This window comes from Sitophilus oryzae, unplaced genomic scaffold (assembly GCF_002938485.1).
Source record: "Sitophilus oryzae breed Bouriz unplaced genomic scaffold, Soryzae_2.0 scaffold_1512_pilon_pilon, whole genome shotgun sequence".
NCBI classification, from domain to species: Eukaryota; Metazoa; Arthropoda; class Insecta; order Coleoptera; family Curculionidae; genus Sitophilus; species Sitophilus oryzae.
The window spans coordinates 1,646,041-1,666,715 of NW_022146184.1; the positions used below are offsets into that span (position 1 = coordinate 1,646,041).

General features: G+C 35.3%; 1 protein-coding gene across 4 annotated transcripts in view; it reads right to left on the bottom strand.

Moving 5' to 3' along the window:
* Window positions 1–20,675, bottom strand: part of LOC115878464 (FERM and PDZ domain-containing protein 4) — a 208,742-nt gene that overhangs the window by 15,804 nt on the left and 172,263 nt on the right. For 3 of the 4 annotated variants that reach the window (XM_030894982.1, XM_030894980.1, XM_030894981.1), the window contains 7 exons: window positions 20,397–20,645; window positions 17,974–18,233; window positions 17,180–17,474; window positions 14,708–15,250; window positions 11,643–12,240; window positions 8,403–8,830; window positions 5,853–6,225 (listed from right to left, as the gene is read on the bottom strand). In XM_030894982.1, the coding sequence (XP_030750842.1) occupies window positions 5,853–6,225; window positions 8,403–8,830; window positions 11,643–12,240; window positions 14,708–15,250; window positions 17,180–17,474; window positions 17,974–18,233; window positions 20,397–20,645 (2,746 nt within the window). Of the gene's footprint in view, window positions 1–5,844; window positions 6,226–8,402; window positions 8,831–11,642; window positions 12,241–14,707; window positions 15,251–17,179; window positions 17,475–17,973; window positions 18,234–20,396; window positions 20,646–20,675 lie in introns of all 4 variants that reach the window. The other variant, XM_030894983.1, reaches the window with a different exon arrangement.

Below are 20,675 nucleotides of genomic sequence, written 5' to 3' on the forward strand. Positions count from 1 at the left end.
AAATTCGGACAATATTTAGTGATTTTCCCGTCAAAAAAATTTATTAATATGAAAAAAGAGTTGAGAGTTGCTACAGCTTTACCATTGAAATGAAATTAATTTTAGATATCACTGATCAAAATTTGTACAAAGGTAAAAAGTGACTGTTACACTAATTTGTGACTGCTATCCCTACTTGTTATAGTTTTATATGTTTTTATTAATATATTAATATTATTTAATTCAATATTTTTTTTTAATATCAAATAATATACCTAGCTATTTCTAATTCTTGTTATATTTATTATATTTGTTATTGAGTGATCTATTATTACGACACATAGGAATGCTAATTTTGGACTTAAATATTATATTTTATTTCGTTTCTGTACTTTTAATTTTTGTTGAAGATCTACCGAGAATTTTGTTCTCGTATGGAATTATAATCTAACAAACCCGGCAACCCTGTTCGTCTACTCCTTATAAAGTTTTTTTCGGCCTAATTCCTTTGTCACAGCCGCGGCTTTGTGAAGCGCCGCCGCCGACCGACTGTGTCGGGGCGACTGCTAGGAAGATCGTACAGTATTGCCATTTCATAGAATTGCACTTGCTATTTTAGAAATGATATCAAAGTTTTGCATGTTACTTTTCGTTTTAGAAAGAAGTTATGTGCCTAAAGAAAACATTCGTAAAATTGTTTCGTACTTTATTTAATATTTCATTAAGTAGGCAAGATAATGGGATTAGAAGATTTAGGATTTTGACAAGCCAACATAATTTCCATTTAATTGAATGGCAACACTGTCCGTCCTGTTTCTATTTTTTCGATTCTGTTCTATTAGTAGGCGGTAGCCCCCACACAAGCGTCTTAAAGACCCGCCCGGCAGGGGCTCTCTCGCAGGGGCTCTCTCGTCGTATCACTTCTATGATCACTTCCCCTATACGATGGTAGGGAAAAGACACTTTATCCGTCTCTGTTGCACTGCAGTGTATTTTGCAGCCTTACCATCTTTTTTTATCGCATTGAAAACCTCCTATTGCTAATATTCCTTTGCCAGTAGTGTATAGACAATATGCTGAATTGTTCGAAATGCGCAACTAAATCTCTAAGTATTATAAAAAATGTCACAAATTTAATCAAATTTTCTGAACGCCTAACTTTTAGTTGCAAAAAAATCGTTAGTATAGAGAATATCAAAATAAATAATATGTTTTTGTAGAATACATACCTGCAGCTTGCTGAGCCATTTTCAATCAAAACAATAATATAAACGTAAAAGGGGCACAAGAACAACAACAATTTATAATTTTAAACATAAAATTTGGCCATTTACCTCTTATCTGTGAGAAGTAACAACTTTGACGTTTCGTTGAAACAAATGAATGCAACTAAACACACCCATAGCAACGCCATTCATGGCAGACATGATTTAACTTATCATTTATCTTTTTTGGGAAATCTTAAACACATTTGCTTTTTCGAATTTCGATCACCTTTTTCATGCTAATACATTCCACTGTGGCGCCCTCATTGAAAAAATACCGAAAAGTGTTTAAAAGCGTGCATTTTCAAAGTAATTTTTGCTATCTTGTGAGTTTAATTTAAATTTTATTTACTCAAACCCGTGATAATTTTGAAAAAGCGACATTAAAAACTTAAATGGACAATGAACTGCAAAAGTCGTCGGTTTCCAATGTTTCATAGGTATTTCATACGCACTGTATTTTATTAAAAAAAATAATAATAAATTTGAATAAATAATATTTGGCTTGGAAAAAGCCGAACCGCTCCGAAATTATCAAAAGCTTTGGAGAGCGACCGTTGTAAGAATAGTACAGAATGTAAAATAGTATTTACATTGCCCTTATGGGCACTTTCCAATCTAAATTTGTTTCTTTTATCTATGATAAACGGTTTATATGATAATAGACATATCTGCTAAAATAACTAAAGTATTCTCGAATAGTTGTATTTAGATAGTTAAAATAGATTTTTCTTTATTCTTTGTGTTAAAAATGTTAAGCATTTTTTGTCCGCTAGCAAATTTGATTTATTAGTAAAGTACCGTTGAATCGGTCTACTTGGAATCAATGCAGCGGTGTTAAAAAATAACTATTTTATTTTGTAAATATTTTCTTCTAGTGGTGAAATACCAAAAAAGTATTTTTTGAAGACATTTTTTATTTACGACATTCACTAGATGAAGGCAGCTACTATAATATTAATTTAGTATTGTTTATCTATACTTTAATGGACATATATTCTTCTATATTAAAATAAAAAAAAAATAGTTCTACAGTATGTCCGCGGATTGTCTTTACAAGAGGAAAACTTTTTTATTATTGGCATTTTGAGAAAAATGCGCACTTCAAAAAAATTTTTGCTTGTTCTAAAATGTTTAATCCCGTTTATACTTTTCCAAATTTCCACAACTTTTCAGAGAAAATTGAAAAAATAATGAAAATATGATTGAATTTTCTTAAAAATCAAAACATCCTAAAAATCAAAACGCGTTTCTATGGTAATATCACTTGAATTTCATTCTCTGATAGACTTATTGAAATAATTTTAATTAAGGTCAAATTTTTTGCTGCTTTAAAATGTTAAAAAAAACACAAAATTTATTTAGTTCAATGCTACGGAAAGGGTGATAATAGTTACCGCAAAATGTGATACATTATCAACAGCAAAAATTATGACGTTAATCAAAATTAATAAGAACCATCTATCAAAGAATGAAATCCAAGTGATATTACCAGCCTTTTGATTTTTAGGACTTAAATTCAACCATATTTTCATGTTTTTTATACTTTCTCTAAAACGGTATGGAAATTTGGAAAAGTATAAACGGGATTAACCGTTTTAGAACAAGCAAATTTTTTTATGAAGATCGAATTTTCCTCTAAATGTCAAAAATAAATAAGTTTTTCCTCTTGTAAAGACAATCCGGCAACATACTGTATACAGAAAATAATGAAGTGATATATTATGTTTGTGTGTAATTATTGTTTATTAACACTATAAGATTATAAGTAATAATAATACAATACAACTAGTCTAAGTTTGTAGAAGCTACAGCGGTAGGTAAAGTATAAGTTTGTAAAAGCTAGAAGTAAAACAAATATACCAACGAGTGTCTCTACAAATTAATTCCCAATCAATATTTGTGAATCGAAATTACTCAAATAACTAAATTTACTGAAAAAGTAAAAAAAAGTTATTCATGCTATTAAAATTGAGCAAATCATGATAGAGATTAATACATATTAGGAATATTAATGCATGATAAAGCATTACTTTAATAAACAAATCTAACTTATATACAGCAAAACAGTCAGATTCAATATTGTTAATAACAAATATACTGATCAAATTTTAAACGTATTTCAAATACTAGTATGCTACTCAGATTAAAAAATTAAACTATTCTACAAAATCAAAAATAGTTATAAGCGTTTTATACTTGATCAAAGTGAAAAATTGGGGAAAAATATAGTTAGTTCTGGAAAAAGTTACAGGGGGCAAAGATAAAATGTAGCATCATTCAAGCCGGTTCGAGGCCGGATGAGATCGGATAGGGGAAAGGGGGGCACTTTCGGCCATCGGGCACATTCGGCTACCCCAATTATTTCATAAATTCTTTTGAATTTAGCGTCAGTTTTGCTCGTAATCTGTCACTTGTCATAAGTGTCCATTCGGCAGTTGAACATTGATGGTGTATAGGATGAAAGAAAATATTTTGTGAAAAAAATTGATTTTACAAGCGAAAAGGTAAGATTTTCCCCCCCTACATTTTCTCTTATAAGTTGTGCATTTTTTGTTCGATTGACGTGGTTTATAAGTCATATGTTAGTGAAGAAATCTCGCTCTTGATTTCTAGCAAAATTATAACATCAAAACCTCTGTTTACAATTTTTTCGTGTTTAAACCTTATTTTGGTCGGGTGGGTAACATTCGGCTATGAAAGGTGGGTAACATTCGGCTATGGCCTCGGGGGTTGCTGTACTACCAGTATCTATTTACCCGCGACTTAGAAATCCAGGGGAGTATTAAGGTGACGAATATCCCACTTCTGCGATAGCTCTTGCAAACAAAAATGGATGGATGACCGCAGAACTTTTTCCCAAAGTGCTTGAACATTTTGCTAGTCACGTAAAATGCTCCTTTCACGTAAAATGCTCCTTCACGTAAAGTTCTCCTTATTATAGACAACCACGAATCACACATATCTGCTGACGCCATTAAAGTTTGTCGCGAGAGAGGAATTGTGCTATTAACATTCCTCCTCACACCACACACAGATTACAGCCCCTGGATACGGGAATCCATTACTCATTGCAAAACTATCTTAGGATCGCTCAGCACGATTAGTTACTTGCAAATCCAGGAAAAGTGATAACAATTCGTCACTTGGCACGCATGGCAAAAGTTGCTTATGAAGGGGCTTTTACTATGAAAAATATTATCAGCTCTTTTAAAAATACCGGTCTCTGGCCTCCCAACTGACTTCTATTTTCTGATTCCGATTTCAAGCCGAGTGAAGTAACTGACAGGAAGTTGCCCAATGATGAGCAAGCGTCGCCTATTGAGCAAGCATCGATTGTTGAGCAAGTGGCGGATGAGCAAGAAATATTCATTGAACCCATTCATTTATCACCACTAAGGGAAGAAGCTTCTTCGTCAAAAGATTCAAACTTATTGACCGATATAAAACCCGTTCCAAAAAAAGTCGGGACAAAGAAAACCTAAAAGACAAGGCAGATCAGTTACTACTACTACACAGATAGTGTAGTAGAGTATACCCGAGTATGAAAAAAGGCAAAGCTTGGAAGAGGAAAAAAACGAAAACGATCTGTAAAAGAAAATCAAACAGTTAAAAGGAGCATCACTACAAGTGATAGAAAGAGGAAAATGTCATCATCCAGTGAATCCAGTGTTGATATTTATTACAATGAGTCATGCGATGACAAAGAGTTTTTTGAAAAAATGGCAGAAATATCCGAGGGGGATGATATTGTTAATGGCAATTTTGTGCTCGTGAAATTCGTGGTTTTTAAGTCTGATATTTATTATATTGGGAAAGTCCAAGGATTACCTGGTGGTACAATGAGGACTTTGAAGAATCATTTTTAAGAAGAAAGAGGACCTCAAATAATTTTGTGTTTCCTGATGGTGAAGACATCGCCTTGATAGGAAAAAAAGAGAGTAGAAATATTATTATCACTTATCCTTAATAATCTTGTGTTTTATGTCTATTTTGAAGCTTATTATAACAGACAAGATGTTCTTTCCGAATATTAAAATATTTGTAACGTTATTTTTTTTATTTTGTGTTATGCTTTAGACAAATATGAAACAATGCCGAATGTTCCCCACCACATAGCCGAAACTATTCCACCAGTGGGGCACATTCAGCTAAATGTCAAAGAAATTATAATCTTAAAATTTTGATATTTACACTTTACTTAAAATTTCTTTTTTGCTTAAAACAAATTCGCAGTAGACAACACTTCCATCGCTTCCAATTAGTTTTTTCTAATTTTTTACTGTTTTGCCAAATTTGTTGCCCAAAGCTAAACATGCCGAAAGTGCCCCCCTTTCCCCTATCTCGTGAATAAGAGTCGATTTAGGCACTTGCCAAGTCGGTAGGACATTGTACAAAGTAGGCCCCATCCAGATTAGCCCTGGCAGCAAAAAGGAGACGTTAACTTCAAATCTTTACTTTACTTTTGTTCAATAGTTGAAAACTGTCTGATAATAAGCATTTAAAAAAAAACAAAAATCATTAGAGAAAAAAAATCAAAATCAAAAAAACATCTCATAGCAACAACCCAATAAGGCAAACAATCCGTGTTTCTGCTTACTGTTTTACCTATGTGCGGCGAGGTGGGCGTGGTGACGGCGCTGCTCGCGTGCTTCACCGTTCTCGGCTCGTAGATGCCCAACTGTTCCTTGATCTCCTTGATCGAGCGCTTGTTCCTTTGCAGGTGAGGGCTGCCGATGCTGGCCGTCTTCTGCTCGGGCTGCTGTTGCTGTTTGGCCTGCATCAGCATGGCTTTCTTCTGGCGCAGGGTGTCCAGGGGCGGCACGGGAGGAAGGGGAGGTTTGGTGGGAGGCAGGAGCAAGTGAGGAGAGGTTTGGTGGTTGATGTTGCTGCCGCGGGGTGGTAGTTTGGGGGCTGTAGTGTCCGGGCTGTCTGAGGGCGTGGGCGAGGCGGAGGTTAAGGAGTTCGACCGTTGTCGTTCCTGAAAATTGTTTAATGTACGTTTATTAGATCTGTGTCTGCGAAACGAATTTCAAGAATGCGCATACCATGGTACAAAGAATACAAGGTATGATATTGCGCAGGTTGGTCGCTACGTCACAGGTGATAACTGGCGCTATTGGTCAGCACTCTCCGCGCGCCAGTTCAAATCATCAAGATATTGTTATAAACCTGTTTTTTTGTTTATATACCGTCATTGAATTATCGCTAAGCAAGTTACTGTGGAGCAGTGCGTAAGGAGTCGGGCTAGGAAGCGAGAGACCGGAGTTCGAATCTCGGCCGGGGCATAACTTTTTATTTATTTTTTAAATATTGTTGTATTCTATAGTTTATTTTTGTAGTATAAAAAAAGAACTATTTATTCTGTTATTTTTTAATCTCCGGTATTAATATAAATTGATTGTTGGTACAACACCTCATTTAATATAAAATAATATTCTACTTTTTGAAATGTATCGGGCACTAATTGTACGTAAAAGTAATATATTTTTAGTGATATACCATATTGTAAACTATTTAATATTTCAGTCACTTAAAAAGTTAATTTGCATTGAATAATTGCCTACCATTAAAGGAAATTTGAGCTATATAATCCTTGATGGTCATATTCTGGGTATGCAAATACTTCCTCTAAATTTTGGGTTTCGTTCAACCGATTTATTCTCAAAACCTGAAACATCTACATATAAAAAGAAGCACAGGTCACTAATTATATTAGACTTCACCCTTGGAATTACTTCTATCACAATTACAATACATTCATCTGCATTGGCATTTTCTACTTTTCGATGGGAAACTTCAACTTCCCAACATTTTTTAAATGATTTTCAGTTTTTTATTTTCAGTTATTTATCACTTTAAATGATTTTTTAGTTCAATTCCTCTTGTGGTTACTTTTCCATAGATATCCTCATCTCTGTCCTCATGTGAATTCAGAGGCCATGAACATGAAAATTATTTACCATAAACATCGCAAACTAAAAACCTAATAAACAATTTTATACCGAATATAGAAAAATTTAGTATTCTTACCTATTATTATCGTCCAAATCCATGTTAATAGATAATTATTTTTAAATATATTTTTGGAACTGCTGGTTTTAGTAATTATGAAATTAAACGAACTAAAAAATAAACAATTCTTAACCATAACCCCAAAAAATGCAGATCTCCTGTCAACTTTCTTTATTTTTTATTTATTCATTATTTTCCTAGTGACGTCACAGGTGGTATGCGCGAACTGAACGAAATTGGAGCCGCTATCGATCATACCTTGTATTCTTTGTACCATGTGCACATACAATATTGGAGTATAATCAATTTCCTACAATACACACCGAAATAAACAGCAATATATTTTACAGATCGCTATCTACACTCAGACGCAAAAAAATCGCAACGGAAAAATTTTTCGTCAACTTTCAAGTGTTATATTTTTAGCCCTATTTGCTTGTTTTAATTTTTTGCAAACTGTACAGGGTGGCCCATCGAAAACGTTCCGCAAGGCATAACGGCCAGGGTAATTTTTTTTTTCAGAAAATCCAAAAACACGTCAATTTTGTTTGTGAGGGGGACTTTTGCCCCAAAAATAATTGCAAAATCTTCAACCCTCTAAGCGGGGGTGTCATCCCCCAACTTTTTTCAAATGGGAAGGGGGGTCAAGTGGCGCCGCAATGAAAAGAGCTTTCTATTCTCTATATTTTCCCGCTTCGTTTTTGAAAATCGGTCGAGTCATTGAGAAAATATGAAGGATTGAAATTTGAAAAGTTTATTTAAACATTTATCAGAGTAAATGATAAGGGTAAATTCCTTCAACCAATTTGCTGTTTTTTCTTACTATTTCTAGATGTTTACGCATTTTTTCACTTGCCACAAGGTTGAACGATCAGGTGCGATAGTTGCTAGATAGCTGTACTGTGACTTGTGCGTTGAAGTTCTTCTCAATATCGTTAAACTTTTTAACAATTATGGTGTATTAACTTGCAGAAAAAGTGGATATATTCAATGAACGCCATGTGTTCCACATTGTATTTACAATATTTGAACAATAAAGAATCTATCTATCTATACTCGGTGTAGGAGCTCGAGAAAAAAAATTGCAAATCAATGTTTACAATTACAATTTACAAATCAATGTTTAACAATGTTTACAATTACCTTCAAAATGTCTTTCGGAGGCCTTTCAGGTGGTTTTTCATCCAAACTCCTCCTCGGCAAAGGCTGAATGGTACCGTTCGATTTATAGTCGTCGTTTTTCCCATACTTTTCAACCTTTTTTTCAGATTTACTTTTCGAACAACAACTCAAACTACCCTTCCTATCCAGGGTCTCGTAGTCGATCACTTGCAATGGTTCTGGACTTTTCGGTGACGTATCTTTGAAAACAGTACCACCGCCATTTTCGCTAGGTTTCTCATCCAGTTCTGTCAAGTTTTCCAAACTGAGTTTATTTGGAGGAGGCGGTATAATGTATGCCATAATCTCCTCGGGTGTCAGTTCGATCGCTGGTGTCACTTTCTGAGTTGGTGGTGGTACTGTAACGCTGGCCAAAAACTTCTCTAATTCTTCGTTTTCATTTAATATATCTAGAATTAAAATATGTTTGTAAAAGATAATAAATCTCAAAATATTAATATAATAAAAAAATATAAAATTTTATTGAAGTTTTTTTAATCCCAGGATGTTTTCTAACAAAAATATAGAAAACATATAGTATTTTCTTTCTTTAAAAATGCTTAACTTTAATTTATTTATATCTTTTCTGTTCTGTCCAGGGTGTCCCAATATATGTCATTAAACTATTCTTTTATTCCTTATCAACATCCGAAGCCTCTTATTGAAATACCCCTTAGTCCAACAAAACAATTATTATCTGTCACCATAAAAAGGACGCTTAATCATAAAACTTTATGAGCATTCTGTATTTTATTTTAGGATAATAGTTAGATAAGAATATTATTGGAATTAATTATTGATGTAAAGAAAAATTATGAAATGGGCGATCGACAACTTTCAGCCCTATAAAGCAGCAGGAGTGGATGGGATCTTTCCTGCCCTTCCAAAGGAAGGTCAGCAAATAGCTACTCACCATCTACTAAGCATTACAAGAAGCAGTCTAGCGATGGGATATATACCAACCACATGGAGAAGAGCAAAAGTAATCTTCATACCCAAAATAGGCAAAACTGACTGGACAAATCCCAAGTCATTTAGGCCTATTAGTCTCACATAGTTCATACTAAAAACGCTGGAGAAAGTAGTTGACAACCATATTGGAGAGAATCATCTAAAGGTTAAACCACTGCATGATAGTCAGCATGCATATAGAACGGGCAGATCCATAGAAACTGCTCTGTACCAATTAACGGAGCTAATACAGACAAGTCTGGATAGCAAAGAAACAGCAATTTGTGCCTTCTTGGATATTGCGGGGGCGTTTGACAATATACCACATAAGGTGGTCAGGCAATCTCTAGAAACAAGAGGGGTGAACAGAACTATTATTCGCTGGTTTTGGGAAATGCTGTCAACACGAACAGCAGAGGCTCAGATGGGCACCAAAACTGTAGCTGTTAAAGCAACGCAAGGAACTCCACAAGGTGGAGTAACCTCCCCTTTGCTGTGGAGCTTGGTGGTGGATGATCTACTAGATGAATTAACTCTAGCGGGAATACACTGCATTGGGTATGCAGATGACATAGTCATGATCGCTCGGAGGAAACATGAAGGCACCTTGTGTGATATTATCCAAAGAGGACTCCGTATCACTGAGAGATGGTGTAGAACTGTCGGGCTGAGTATCAACTCAGACAAAACCGCGATAGTGCCATTCACCAGAAAGCGAAGTCTGGAAAACTTGAAAAGAATCCAACTAGATGGAAAGGAAATACTGCCAACACAGGAAGTTAAATACCTGGGAATAACCCTGGACAGTAAAGTCCTGTGGAACAGGCATATTAAGAACACTACCAGCAAAGCCATAAAGGCTCTCATGATATGCAGAAGACTGGCCCGAAATAGATGGGGCTGCTCCCCTAACATTTTGCGCTGGATGTATACCATGATAGTAAGACCCATGATTACTTATGGAGCAGTTGCCTGGTACACAAAACTAGAGCAACGGACGGCAAGGCTAAACCTATGCAAAGTCCAGAGACTAGCATGCGTTTGCATCACAGGAGCCATGAGAACCTGTCCAACAGCAGCAATGGAGGTCATTCTAGATCTAACACCACTGCACATTGTCATTGGTAGATATGCCAATGCGACAATGATTAGAATGGTCACTAACGGAATTAGTACTGGGAGAATTGTCAGATCAGGGGCTTGGAACACCCTCAAAAAGGAAATACCACTCCTGCAACTCCCAGTGGACGATATGCCAAGAACGTACAACTTCGAGAAACATCTCAATGTAGTATTGAGCAATAAAAAGGATTGGAAGAGCGAAACGCTTGCCCAGCAGTTAAAAGACCATACCATAACTTGGTATGCTGATGCTTCCAAAACCAATACGGGAACAGGGATCGGAGTGTTTGGGCCGAGAGCTAAATACTCCGAACCAATGGGTACTTACCCTAGTATCCTACAGGCAGAAATATACGCTATCGAAAGATGCGTACAACTTATCTTAGATAGGAACTATCGGAAACAAGAAATAGCCATCTTGTCTGATAGTCAAGCAGCGTTAAAAGCGATCAACTCAGTATCAATCAATTCGAAATTGGTCAAAGAATGCATAGAGAAGCTGAATAAATTAGGCAAAGAAAACAAAGTCCTCCTACTCTGCGTGCCTGCTCACCAAGGGATAGAAGGCAATGAAAAAGCAAATAATCTAGCTAGGAAAGGAGCGAACACTCCACTAACTGGACCAGAACACTACCAAACCAACTCAAGGCGGAACTCAAGAACTTGGAAGATTCCATCCGCAACCTGGAATAAAAATCTTGCAACGGTCTAAGACACTCGAAGAAGTTTCTGAGGGCTTATGATCAAGAAAAATCACAGATCTTCCTGGGTTTAAATAAGAACAATCTTCGGATTGTCACGGGGTTTTTAACAGGAGACTGTCTCCTCAATGAACACCTCAGTAGATTGAAACTAAGAAGAAACGGCGAATGCAGATTCTGTGGGGAAGATGGGGAAACACCAGTACACCTCATCACTGAGTGCGCCGAGACGACAACCATTCGTACCATGAATTTTGGTACGACTGATATTGGAGATGGAGAACTACCCTCTATAAAACCGTCCCAGATACTGGCTTTTGTCAAAGCCCTGGGACTGTATGATGAGTTATGACTCAAGAAAGGGGGACACAATGGATCTGTCAGGTCGCAGTGATTAACCCCCCTCCCACTCATTCTAAATTCTAAAAAAATTCTAAAGAAAAATTACCTAATTTATTTAAATTATCTGTTGAATCGGCAAAAGATTTTGGTGGTAAATTTATAGGAGTCGATACAGCAGCATCCAATTCATCCGGAGTAACGGGTGGAGGAATCATAGTCAAATCAATAATATCCGGATCAAACACGTAAATATCATTAATGGAATCCAACTCATTCGTCTCATTATTCCTCTGCTCCCTCATCTTCTGGAAGTACATCTCCAAATCGTCTTCCTTATGACTACTGTCTGGAGACCTCAACCCAAAACTGATTCTGTTATCTTTATCAGGTTTCTTCTGCTTAGGAGAGTTGTGAGGCGTATACAAGGAGTCGTTATCGCTTTCAGATTGTAGCGTTTCCTGCCTCAGCAAATCGACAGTGGCGTGTGAAAATGAGGGTTTTCTTTCAAGACAATGGAGTTTATTTAGAAGAAGCAGAGAGTCGCTGTGTTTTAGTTTGCCTGGTTCGTCGGTATCACTTTCCAAGTCTACGCTGGTTTCTTGCCATTCAGAAAGCTGTTGGAGTCGTTCGAGATTTTCTTGTTCGGTAAGGTACCTTTCTGAGTTTTCAACTAGTTGGTGCATTTCGTGGACTCGCCTCAATACCTGAAAATTGCATATAAAAAAAAATAAAACAAATTCAGATGTAACATTAGTTGCGTGCCATATCATTGGAAATATATCGAGATGCTTCATGTTATTTTCTATACAGGGTGGTCCGAATTGTATTCGGGAAATTTCGAGAGCATATTCTGCAGATAAAAATAAGTAAAAAAGTTCGTATAAATTTATGTCCTAAAATACCAGTAGAAATTTAATTTTTATTTCGATGTTCTCCAAATAATTTCTTAGCCAGTCCCTTTCTAGTCAATATATGTCATAATTGACAAAAATTATACATGTAGAGTGGTTAGTTATTAGTCTATCTATATATTTGAAATTTTTTTGTGTCAAAGAGTCAACAAAAACTGTTTTATCATGTTTTTTCTAGAATAATCAGGATTAGCTTAAAAAATAAAAAAGTTCCCAAATTCATCATACCAGTCAAATAACTAGTATATAATATGTAGTTAACACGTTAATTTTTTGTCATTAATGACTATTTTCGTTCCAAATATCTTAAAAACGGTTGCTCGTAGCGATTTTTACCAAGAGACAGATTTTATGTAAAAAATTTGGAAATATATATTTTATCACTCATTAGTTTTATATAGGTACAGATAACAAGTTATTACTCTTCAAATAAGTTAAAACACATGTAAGTGGTGCCGCCTACGAGCAATTGTCATATTGACACCAAAATCAGATTTCTTATGTCAAGAAACACCCAGACACCAAATTTTATCCAAATATTGACGTTTGTTCAGAAATGATTTGGAAAAAACTGATATAAAAATAAAACTTCTACACCCTGTATCTCCAAAACGAAGTATTTTGGGAGATAAATATACACGAAAGTAGTGAATATTTGGGACACACTCCTCATCCTCATATGCATGTGTATCGCAAATATATTGAAGGAGTACTCAAAAACAGACCATCAGGCAGACAGAGTACTTAGTATCTACTCAGTATTCCTTAATGACATGCTAATATTTAAGAAGGTGATTCTTGAACCTATTCTAAGAAAAAAACTTCATATGAATATATGTCCTAAACATCCTAACTTTTGAGATAAAGGGTAGTAAAATTTTCTAATTTATTTTCAAAATATCTCTGATGTTATATTTGATATACGTCTTCCATGCATTAAAATGCTTCTTTTGATATATAAAAAAAATATATTTTATTTCTAAAGTAGTAGCATTTCATTAAAGAACACCCTGTATATGTCTGGAAACATGTCCAACTTTTATTCATTTAGGTTATAGCACAAATTAACTATAACAGATGCGAAAGAACACCGAATTCCGCGTTCAGGTTTCTGTGACCTTCAGAAAGAGTTCATAGAAAATCCGCATCAATGTATAGTTTGGGTGAAAATAATCTGCACCAATATGTTATTGAGGCATATAATCTCACAGTAATTTAATAGATTACTCGTCATATTATATCAGTTCATAGGAGATTAGGAAAAAAAAGATATTTATAGTATAAAAAATTAATTTATTTAACAAAATTTAATTAAAGATGTGACAAAATAGTTACTTTTCTATTGGTTCTATCGGACTTTTTTCGACTATATAAATCTTTATTTGTAAACTTTAATGCATAAAATATTTTCAATCTAATAAATAATTTAATGATGTAAATAAGAGGAAATTTCTCACATGGGTGGTCAAATTCTATAGTTTTCATTATATCAAACAGCCTCAATGTTTTCTTCAGTGCAATACTCATCAAAATTTAATATAAATAATTTTTCAATTTCCAGTAAATAAAATGAACAAATTTTTCCACTTTCATGATCAAAGGCTTTTAAATGGATAAATAATTTCGAGTTATCCAGAGATTCGGATTCTTTTGCAAATTTTAGACAAATATCACATTGATGTATTTGAAGACCCTTTTAATTGATGTAGTCAAACATAATTAAAGGCATTTTGAGTTGAAAACATTTCTCAGAGACTGTTTGATAAATGAAAACTATAGAATTTGACCACCCATGTGAGAAATTTCCTCTTATTTACATCATTAAATTATTTATTAGATTGAAAATATTTGATGTATTAAAGTTTACAAATAAAGATTTATATAGTCGAAAAAAGTCCGATAGAACCAATAGAAAGGTAACTATTTTGTCACATTGTTAATTAAATTTTGTTAAATAAATTAATTTTTTACACTATAAATATCTTATTTTTCCTTATAAATAAACACATTTGTATCCCATTTTAAATAAGATATACAAATTACCAAAACTTAGAAATAACAGTTAAAAGGTTCATCAAAAATCCTACACAGCATGGGTTTCCGGACTAAACGACTGGTGTATTTACACCACTCAATAGGCGTGTCGGGTTTGCTGAACGGTTTCCGATGCAGTCGCTTTCTTTCGCATCTGTTATAGGTAATTTGTGGTTATAGATTAAAATAAAAAAAATGTAATTATTATAAAAAAACTGTAATGTACCTCATCATTCCTCGATTCAGCAATACCAGCTTCAGGATCCGAATTTCTATACCCATACGAATTGATATCGAAACTTGCATGGTGGTAGTTACCGTTCGACATCGAACTGTTCATATTACTATCCAAACTATACCCACTAATAAACGGCGGCTTGGAATGCCTGCCCACCGTATTATACAATCCGTTCGTCTTCTTGTTCAGATTCTGATACGTCGGTTGCATGGAGAAGCAAACCGATTTAATAGCGCTTTGCTCGATGTAACTCCACTTCTCCGGTACGACCCTGTGCTGCGAGAGGTACGGTGGTGCCAAATCGTCCATAGGCGGTGCTTCCTCTTGGTCGACGGGTAGAGTTTGGCCGGTGTTGAGTTTATAGTAGCCGCGAAGTACCAGAACAAGCTCGATGGCGTCTCTGTCTTCAAGAGAAATGGAGAGGAGCTTGTTGTCCTGGAGCGTGACCAGTACGGTGCGGGATATTTCGTCATCTGTTTTTACTTCGATTCGTCGCATGTCTTCGATATTTGCTATCGGGACTGGCTGAAACTAACAGGAGTTGTGATTTTACCACTAAATACAATACAATGAGATTCTTATACAGGGTGGACCACTGAAAACTTACAATGGCTATAATTTTTAAACCAAAAAAGATATCAAAAAAATAAAAAATACCGTTTCTATAATATGGAGGGGGAATACATATAACGTATTTTTTGAACCACCCTGACCTACCCCTTAGGAGGCACCCCCACTCACTTGAAAATCTTAAATGGCAACACCCCACTTGTGGCGTCTTTTTGGAAAACTTATGAAAAATGCTAAATGATGATCATAAAGTTTTTAGGGTGAAATTGAAAAATTACCTTTACACGAACAATTAGGTGGACATTAATGAAAAAGGTGATTTTTTCTGCGTAAGTTACAAATTGGGACCCAGCTAAATGACGCAAATGAAGTATTTTTCAAACCACCCCAACTCACCCCTAGGTGGCACCCCCTGACTTCTAATCTCAAGATAGCGATACCCCACTTGTGACACTTCTTTGGAAAGCTAATTGAAATTGCTAAACGATTGTCATACAGACTTCAACTGAATTACTGGTTAGTGACAAGAAATGTAGGTGTGACAATTTGAAAGAAATTTAAAATGATAATTTATTTTAATAATTGCTCAAAATGACAGCCGTTTTGTTCCATACAAAAATACAAACGACTTTTTGGAAAGTCTCTCTCGGAATATTTCGACATGCTTCAGTTCTCCTTTGCCGCAATTCTTGCAACGAACCTGGTTTTTTCTTGTAGACTATGGATTGCACTTGTGGGGTTACACTACCACAAGGAAAAGTCTAAAGGAGTGAGATCAGGTGACCTTGGCGGCCACTCGATTAGACCCCTTCTGCCAATCCATTGCCTTGGATAATATTTATCCAACCACGCCGTGTGACAATAGAATAATGCGAAGGGGCTCCATCTTGCTGAAAGTGTATGAGGTCTTCATTAAGAGTTATAATAAATTCTTTGTACCAGCTTTTTTTTCTCGCAATGGTTCATGAATACAAAAATAAAATTCATGCTATTGATTTTGACACGTTTTGACATTTTTGTTTTATTTTTAGGCTCTATTTTTTTCGTCCTTTTTTATGACAGTCGTTCAGCATTTTTTATACGCTTTCCAGAGAGGTGTCACAAGTGGGGTATCGCTATCTTGAGGTTAGAAGTGAGGGGGTGGCTTGCACCCTAGGGGTGGGTCGGGGTAGTTTGAAAAAAACCTCATTTTAGTAGTTTCCGAGATACCCATAGAGAACATCGTAGGAAACTCACCCTGCATATTATTATTAAATATTTACTTTTTATAAGGAAACTGCAAATCGCACAACGCTCAATGGAACAAAATAAACTGGGAATAACCAAGAACATAACTGAGAACACCGTAAAAGAATAGAGTGGATACGACAAAAGACCCAAGTAATAGATATCATCCACAGAATCAAATCCCTCATGTGGCAATTGGCAGGGCACTTTGCAAGAAATGCGAACAACAAATGGACAACAAAAATTACAGCATGGTACTCACGAGGAATTAAGAGACCTAGAATAAGACCAAACCTGATATATGACCATGATATTAAGAAATTAGTAGGGACAACTTGGGCCCGCATAGACAACAAAGGACCCAACTACAAAACGACTATCTAAATATGCGAAAGAGATTATACCATAATTGGAAATGGGTGAATGAGCTGAAAATAATGACAATGATGATATATTTATTTTATAACTTGCAAAACCCCAATTAGCAGTTTGAATAATTAGGTAAATATACGAAAACAAAGTTGAATTTTTATTATTACCGTATAACATTCAAACTAAATATATGTTATATTTTACATATTACTATTCACAGAGTTATATAAGTTTACTAAACACATCAATTTACGTCTCAAAGCTCAGTAAAGTATTAATGAAACAACTTACAACAGAATTTCTTGTTCCAGTAATCTGACTAATTCCAAACTTGGGACTGACCAATATCACTCTTTCCATTGTATCCCCTCGTGGTCCAGCCGAGAAACACTTGGCTCCGTAGCTGGGCAACTGGCTGACGATGTCCAAGTAATGCAACTTGGCTTGAAGAGCGGTAAGTTGCTTTCCAGGGCCGGCCATGCTGGCGTGCAATTTCAGGAAATGGCCTACCAGTTTCTTCACTTCTTTGCGCTTCATGTTTTCTAAAATCGACGGAGGGACGAATCGTTCTAAGCCGAACTCTCGCCTAAAATTTTAATAAAATCAGTCTACCTGACTTAATATAATTGTCTTATATTTAATCTGGATCAATAATATATCAGCAAAGATACTTTAGATAAGAACGAAGATACGAATAAAAAAGTTTTCATCACAGTAACTTTTTGTTTCGCGACCCTGTAAAGCGGGTCTCAAATATGTATCACCATTGTATCACGAAACTGGCACTTTTTGTATTGAGACTTTTTTTCACAAAAAGTATGATCCAAAGTACACAAATGTTACGACGCAACCATGACGTAACTAAATTGGTACAGTCTTCCACGTTAATCATATTCTAATAATCAAAAAGTGACAGTTGGTCCGGATTACACCTAGCGGTGAATTATTAGCGACGTTTTTTTTAATACTATCGATTTGAAAAACTCAAAATCACAAAATTTTGCATGTGCCACTTTTGTTGGAAAGCAGCGATATGCGTCTCGCATGCGTACTATTTACCAGTGAAAAAGTTAAAAAATACTCACTCTACGACCTTAACAGTCAGTTTGTTCGCTTGCAAATTGTTTACTAGTGCGTGCTGGTAGATGTGCAGCGCTGCCAATCGCAGCGCGGTGTCGTACTGCAGCTCGGGAGAGAACCGCTCCTGGATGACGTCGTTGCAGCACTGCGTGTACAGGTAGTCCAGGGCATTCAGGTCTTTTTGGGCGAGGGCGGCGGCGGACGGAGGCACGAACGCCACCCGGAAAAGGCACCGCAGTTTGTGGGCTCCGGGACGCGAAGCTATCTGAAATTGGCTGATGGTTAATTTCTGTCAAGCTGATTAGTGATATGCAGAGTTGGGTAACGACACGTAGAAAATTAATTTTCTACGCTGAAAAATGCTGAGAAAATATAGAATATTAAGTAGAAAATATATAAAATCCAAGTACGTGTAAATTGTGTAATACAATTAATTTAGTATATTTAAAGCCGATTTTTCGCTTTAAAAATTTCTTCCTGGATACTTCATTAAATTCTAAAAAAACATGTCCGCCACTGACTTTTGTTCTTTTGATATCAAAATTGTGTAGGCCAATTAAAATTTATCGTTGTTGTGATGCCAATTAAAAATTATCCCTTGATATTTTGTTGAATTCGGCCTCCTTGATGAGATAAACGCAATTTCATTAATCACAATTAATAAAATGAAAATAAAACTAATAAATTATATATATTTACCTTATTTATTATTAAATATTATTACTATTAGTTATTATTACTATTAGTCCAACCTACAGCAATTTCAAATAAAAGAAAATAATGGTATTTAAGATAATTACATAAAACCTAATTTTAAAAAGTTTTAACATCCTGTAACTCTAAAACTATGCATTTCTATACCCATGTTTATACGAACTTTTTTCCATATTTTTTGATGAGGAATCAATGAGTACTTATTTAAAACTTTCGGCTGAAAGATATTAATTTTTTTTAAAGGTTGCTATATACTGCGTTATCTCATCAAGTGCTATATACTGCGTTATCTCATCAAGGAGGCCGAAATCTACAAAATATCAAAAGACAACTTTGAATTGGCATTAAACTGCTTAATCTATTTAGCTAACAAGGGAAAAAAGTCAGTGGCCTCCATGTTTTTTTTAGAAAAATATTCCAGTGATAACCCATATGCACGTCCCTGGTGAATATGTCGACACTTTTTTAGTGTTTTTTTTTAGTGTTTTTTTTTATTCTTTTTTAGTGTTTTTTTTCATTCGAAACGCTAAAGTACTTGGAAGAAAATTATAATAAATGGAAAAAATATTAAGACTTTAACACCCTGTAGTTACGAAACAAAGCAGAATCGGACCTATGTTGGTATGATAAATAAATCTTATTTTTACGTGAGGAATCTCCGCACCAGAGATGGCACATATTTTTTGAAACACCCTGTATATTAATTGCTGTATGATGCAAAACACAACAAAAGTATGTAAGCGCATTTGCAGATGACTTGGCGATTATGGCTAACAGCGAAAAAGAACTGAAAAGAAATTTAGAAATCTCACAATAAGAGAGCTAATCAACCAATGAATGAGATTAATTAAATTAGGCAAAACATAAATTAATATGAAGATAGAAATAAATGGCATTAATAAGTCGACTCGTAGAAATGTCTGGGAGTGAACATCAAAAGCACAGGAGAACAGGAAGAACACAGTATGATCGGTTGTATCAGGCCATTAATCACAGTTTTATAATTAAAAAAAATCTAGAAAAAGATTGAAGAGTAAGATTCAAAATATATACGAAGAGTACTTGGGTTAACAAGACAAGATAAAATAAGGAACAGCTTAATAAGAGAGGAACTGAAAGTAGATTCGATTTTGTATAGAATTGAACAATGCCAGCATTGGTGGTATGGACACCTTGGTTAGGATGAACAACCATATACCAGTAAAAGAAGTATGGGAAGCTAAAATGCAGAGAAAAAGACCAAGGAGAAGACCGACCAACACATGGAATGACTTAATACAGAAGAAAGTACAGGATAGAAGACTAACATTAATTAAAGCCAAAATATTAGCAAAAATAAGTGGAAAGAATTTATGTAACAACTAAGTAAGTTTAGTATACCTTAAACATTTGGTAGGAATGTTTTTTACTATATATTTTTGTATGATGATTAACCACTGTTTTACATTTCAGTGCAAATTTTTTTTATCTTAATTTATTTGAAATGATTGCTTATTTAATGACAGTAACATTTTATTCTGCGAAGAAAAAAACAATCACATCCGCCAGTTTATCAATACATCAATCCCGAAATCCTATTACCGTTACGCTTTGATAGATACACCGATCAAAAAACAGGAAAAATAAATCCCCAAACAAGAACGATTCCCCAAGGCAACTGGCGGAAAAACAACGCCACGCCGCGCTCTAAGAGCTTTATAATTGGATTACTTACCCTCGCCAATAAATCCTGCGGATCGAGGAGCGTCAGCTTGTTCCTCCGCAGGCTTTTAATGTGCTCGACCACCAAGCTGAAGTGCTCGCTGGCTTGGATGCACAGCTTCGACTGGAGCGAATTGACCACGTCCTGGACGGTGGTCCACGCGTCGTACTTAAAGCTCTTGGTCTGGCCGTTTTCCAGGAACACTTTGAGGACGTTGGCCATGGGCGGGACGCACAGGTCGCCCAAGGAGAAAGCCGATGGCTGGAAAAGGAAAAAATATACAGAGAAGAC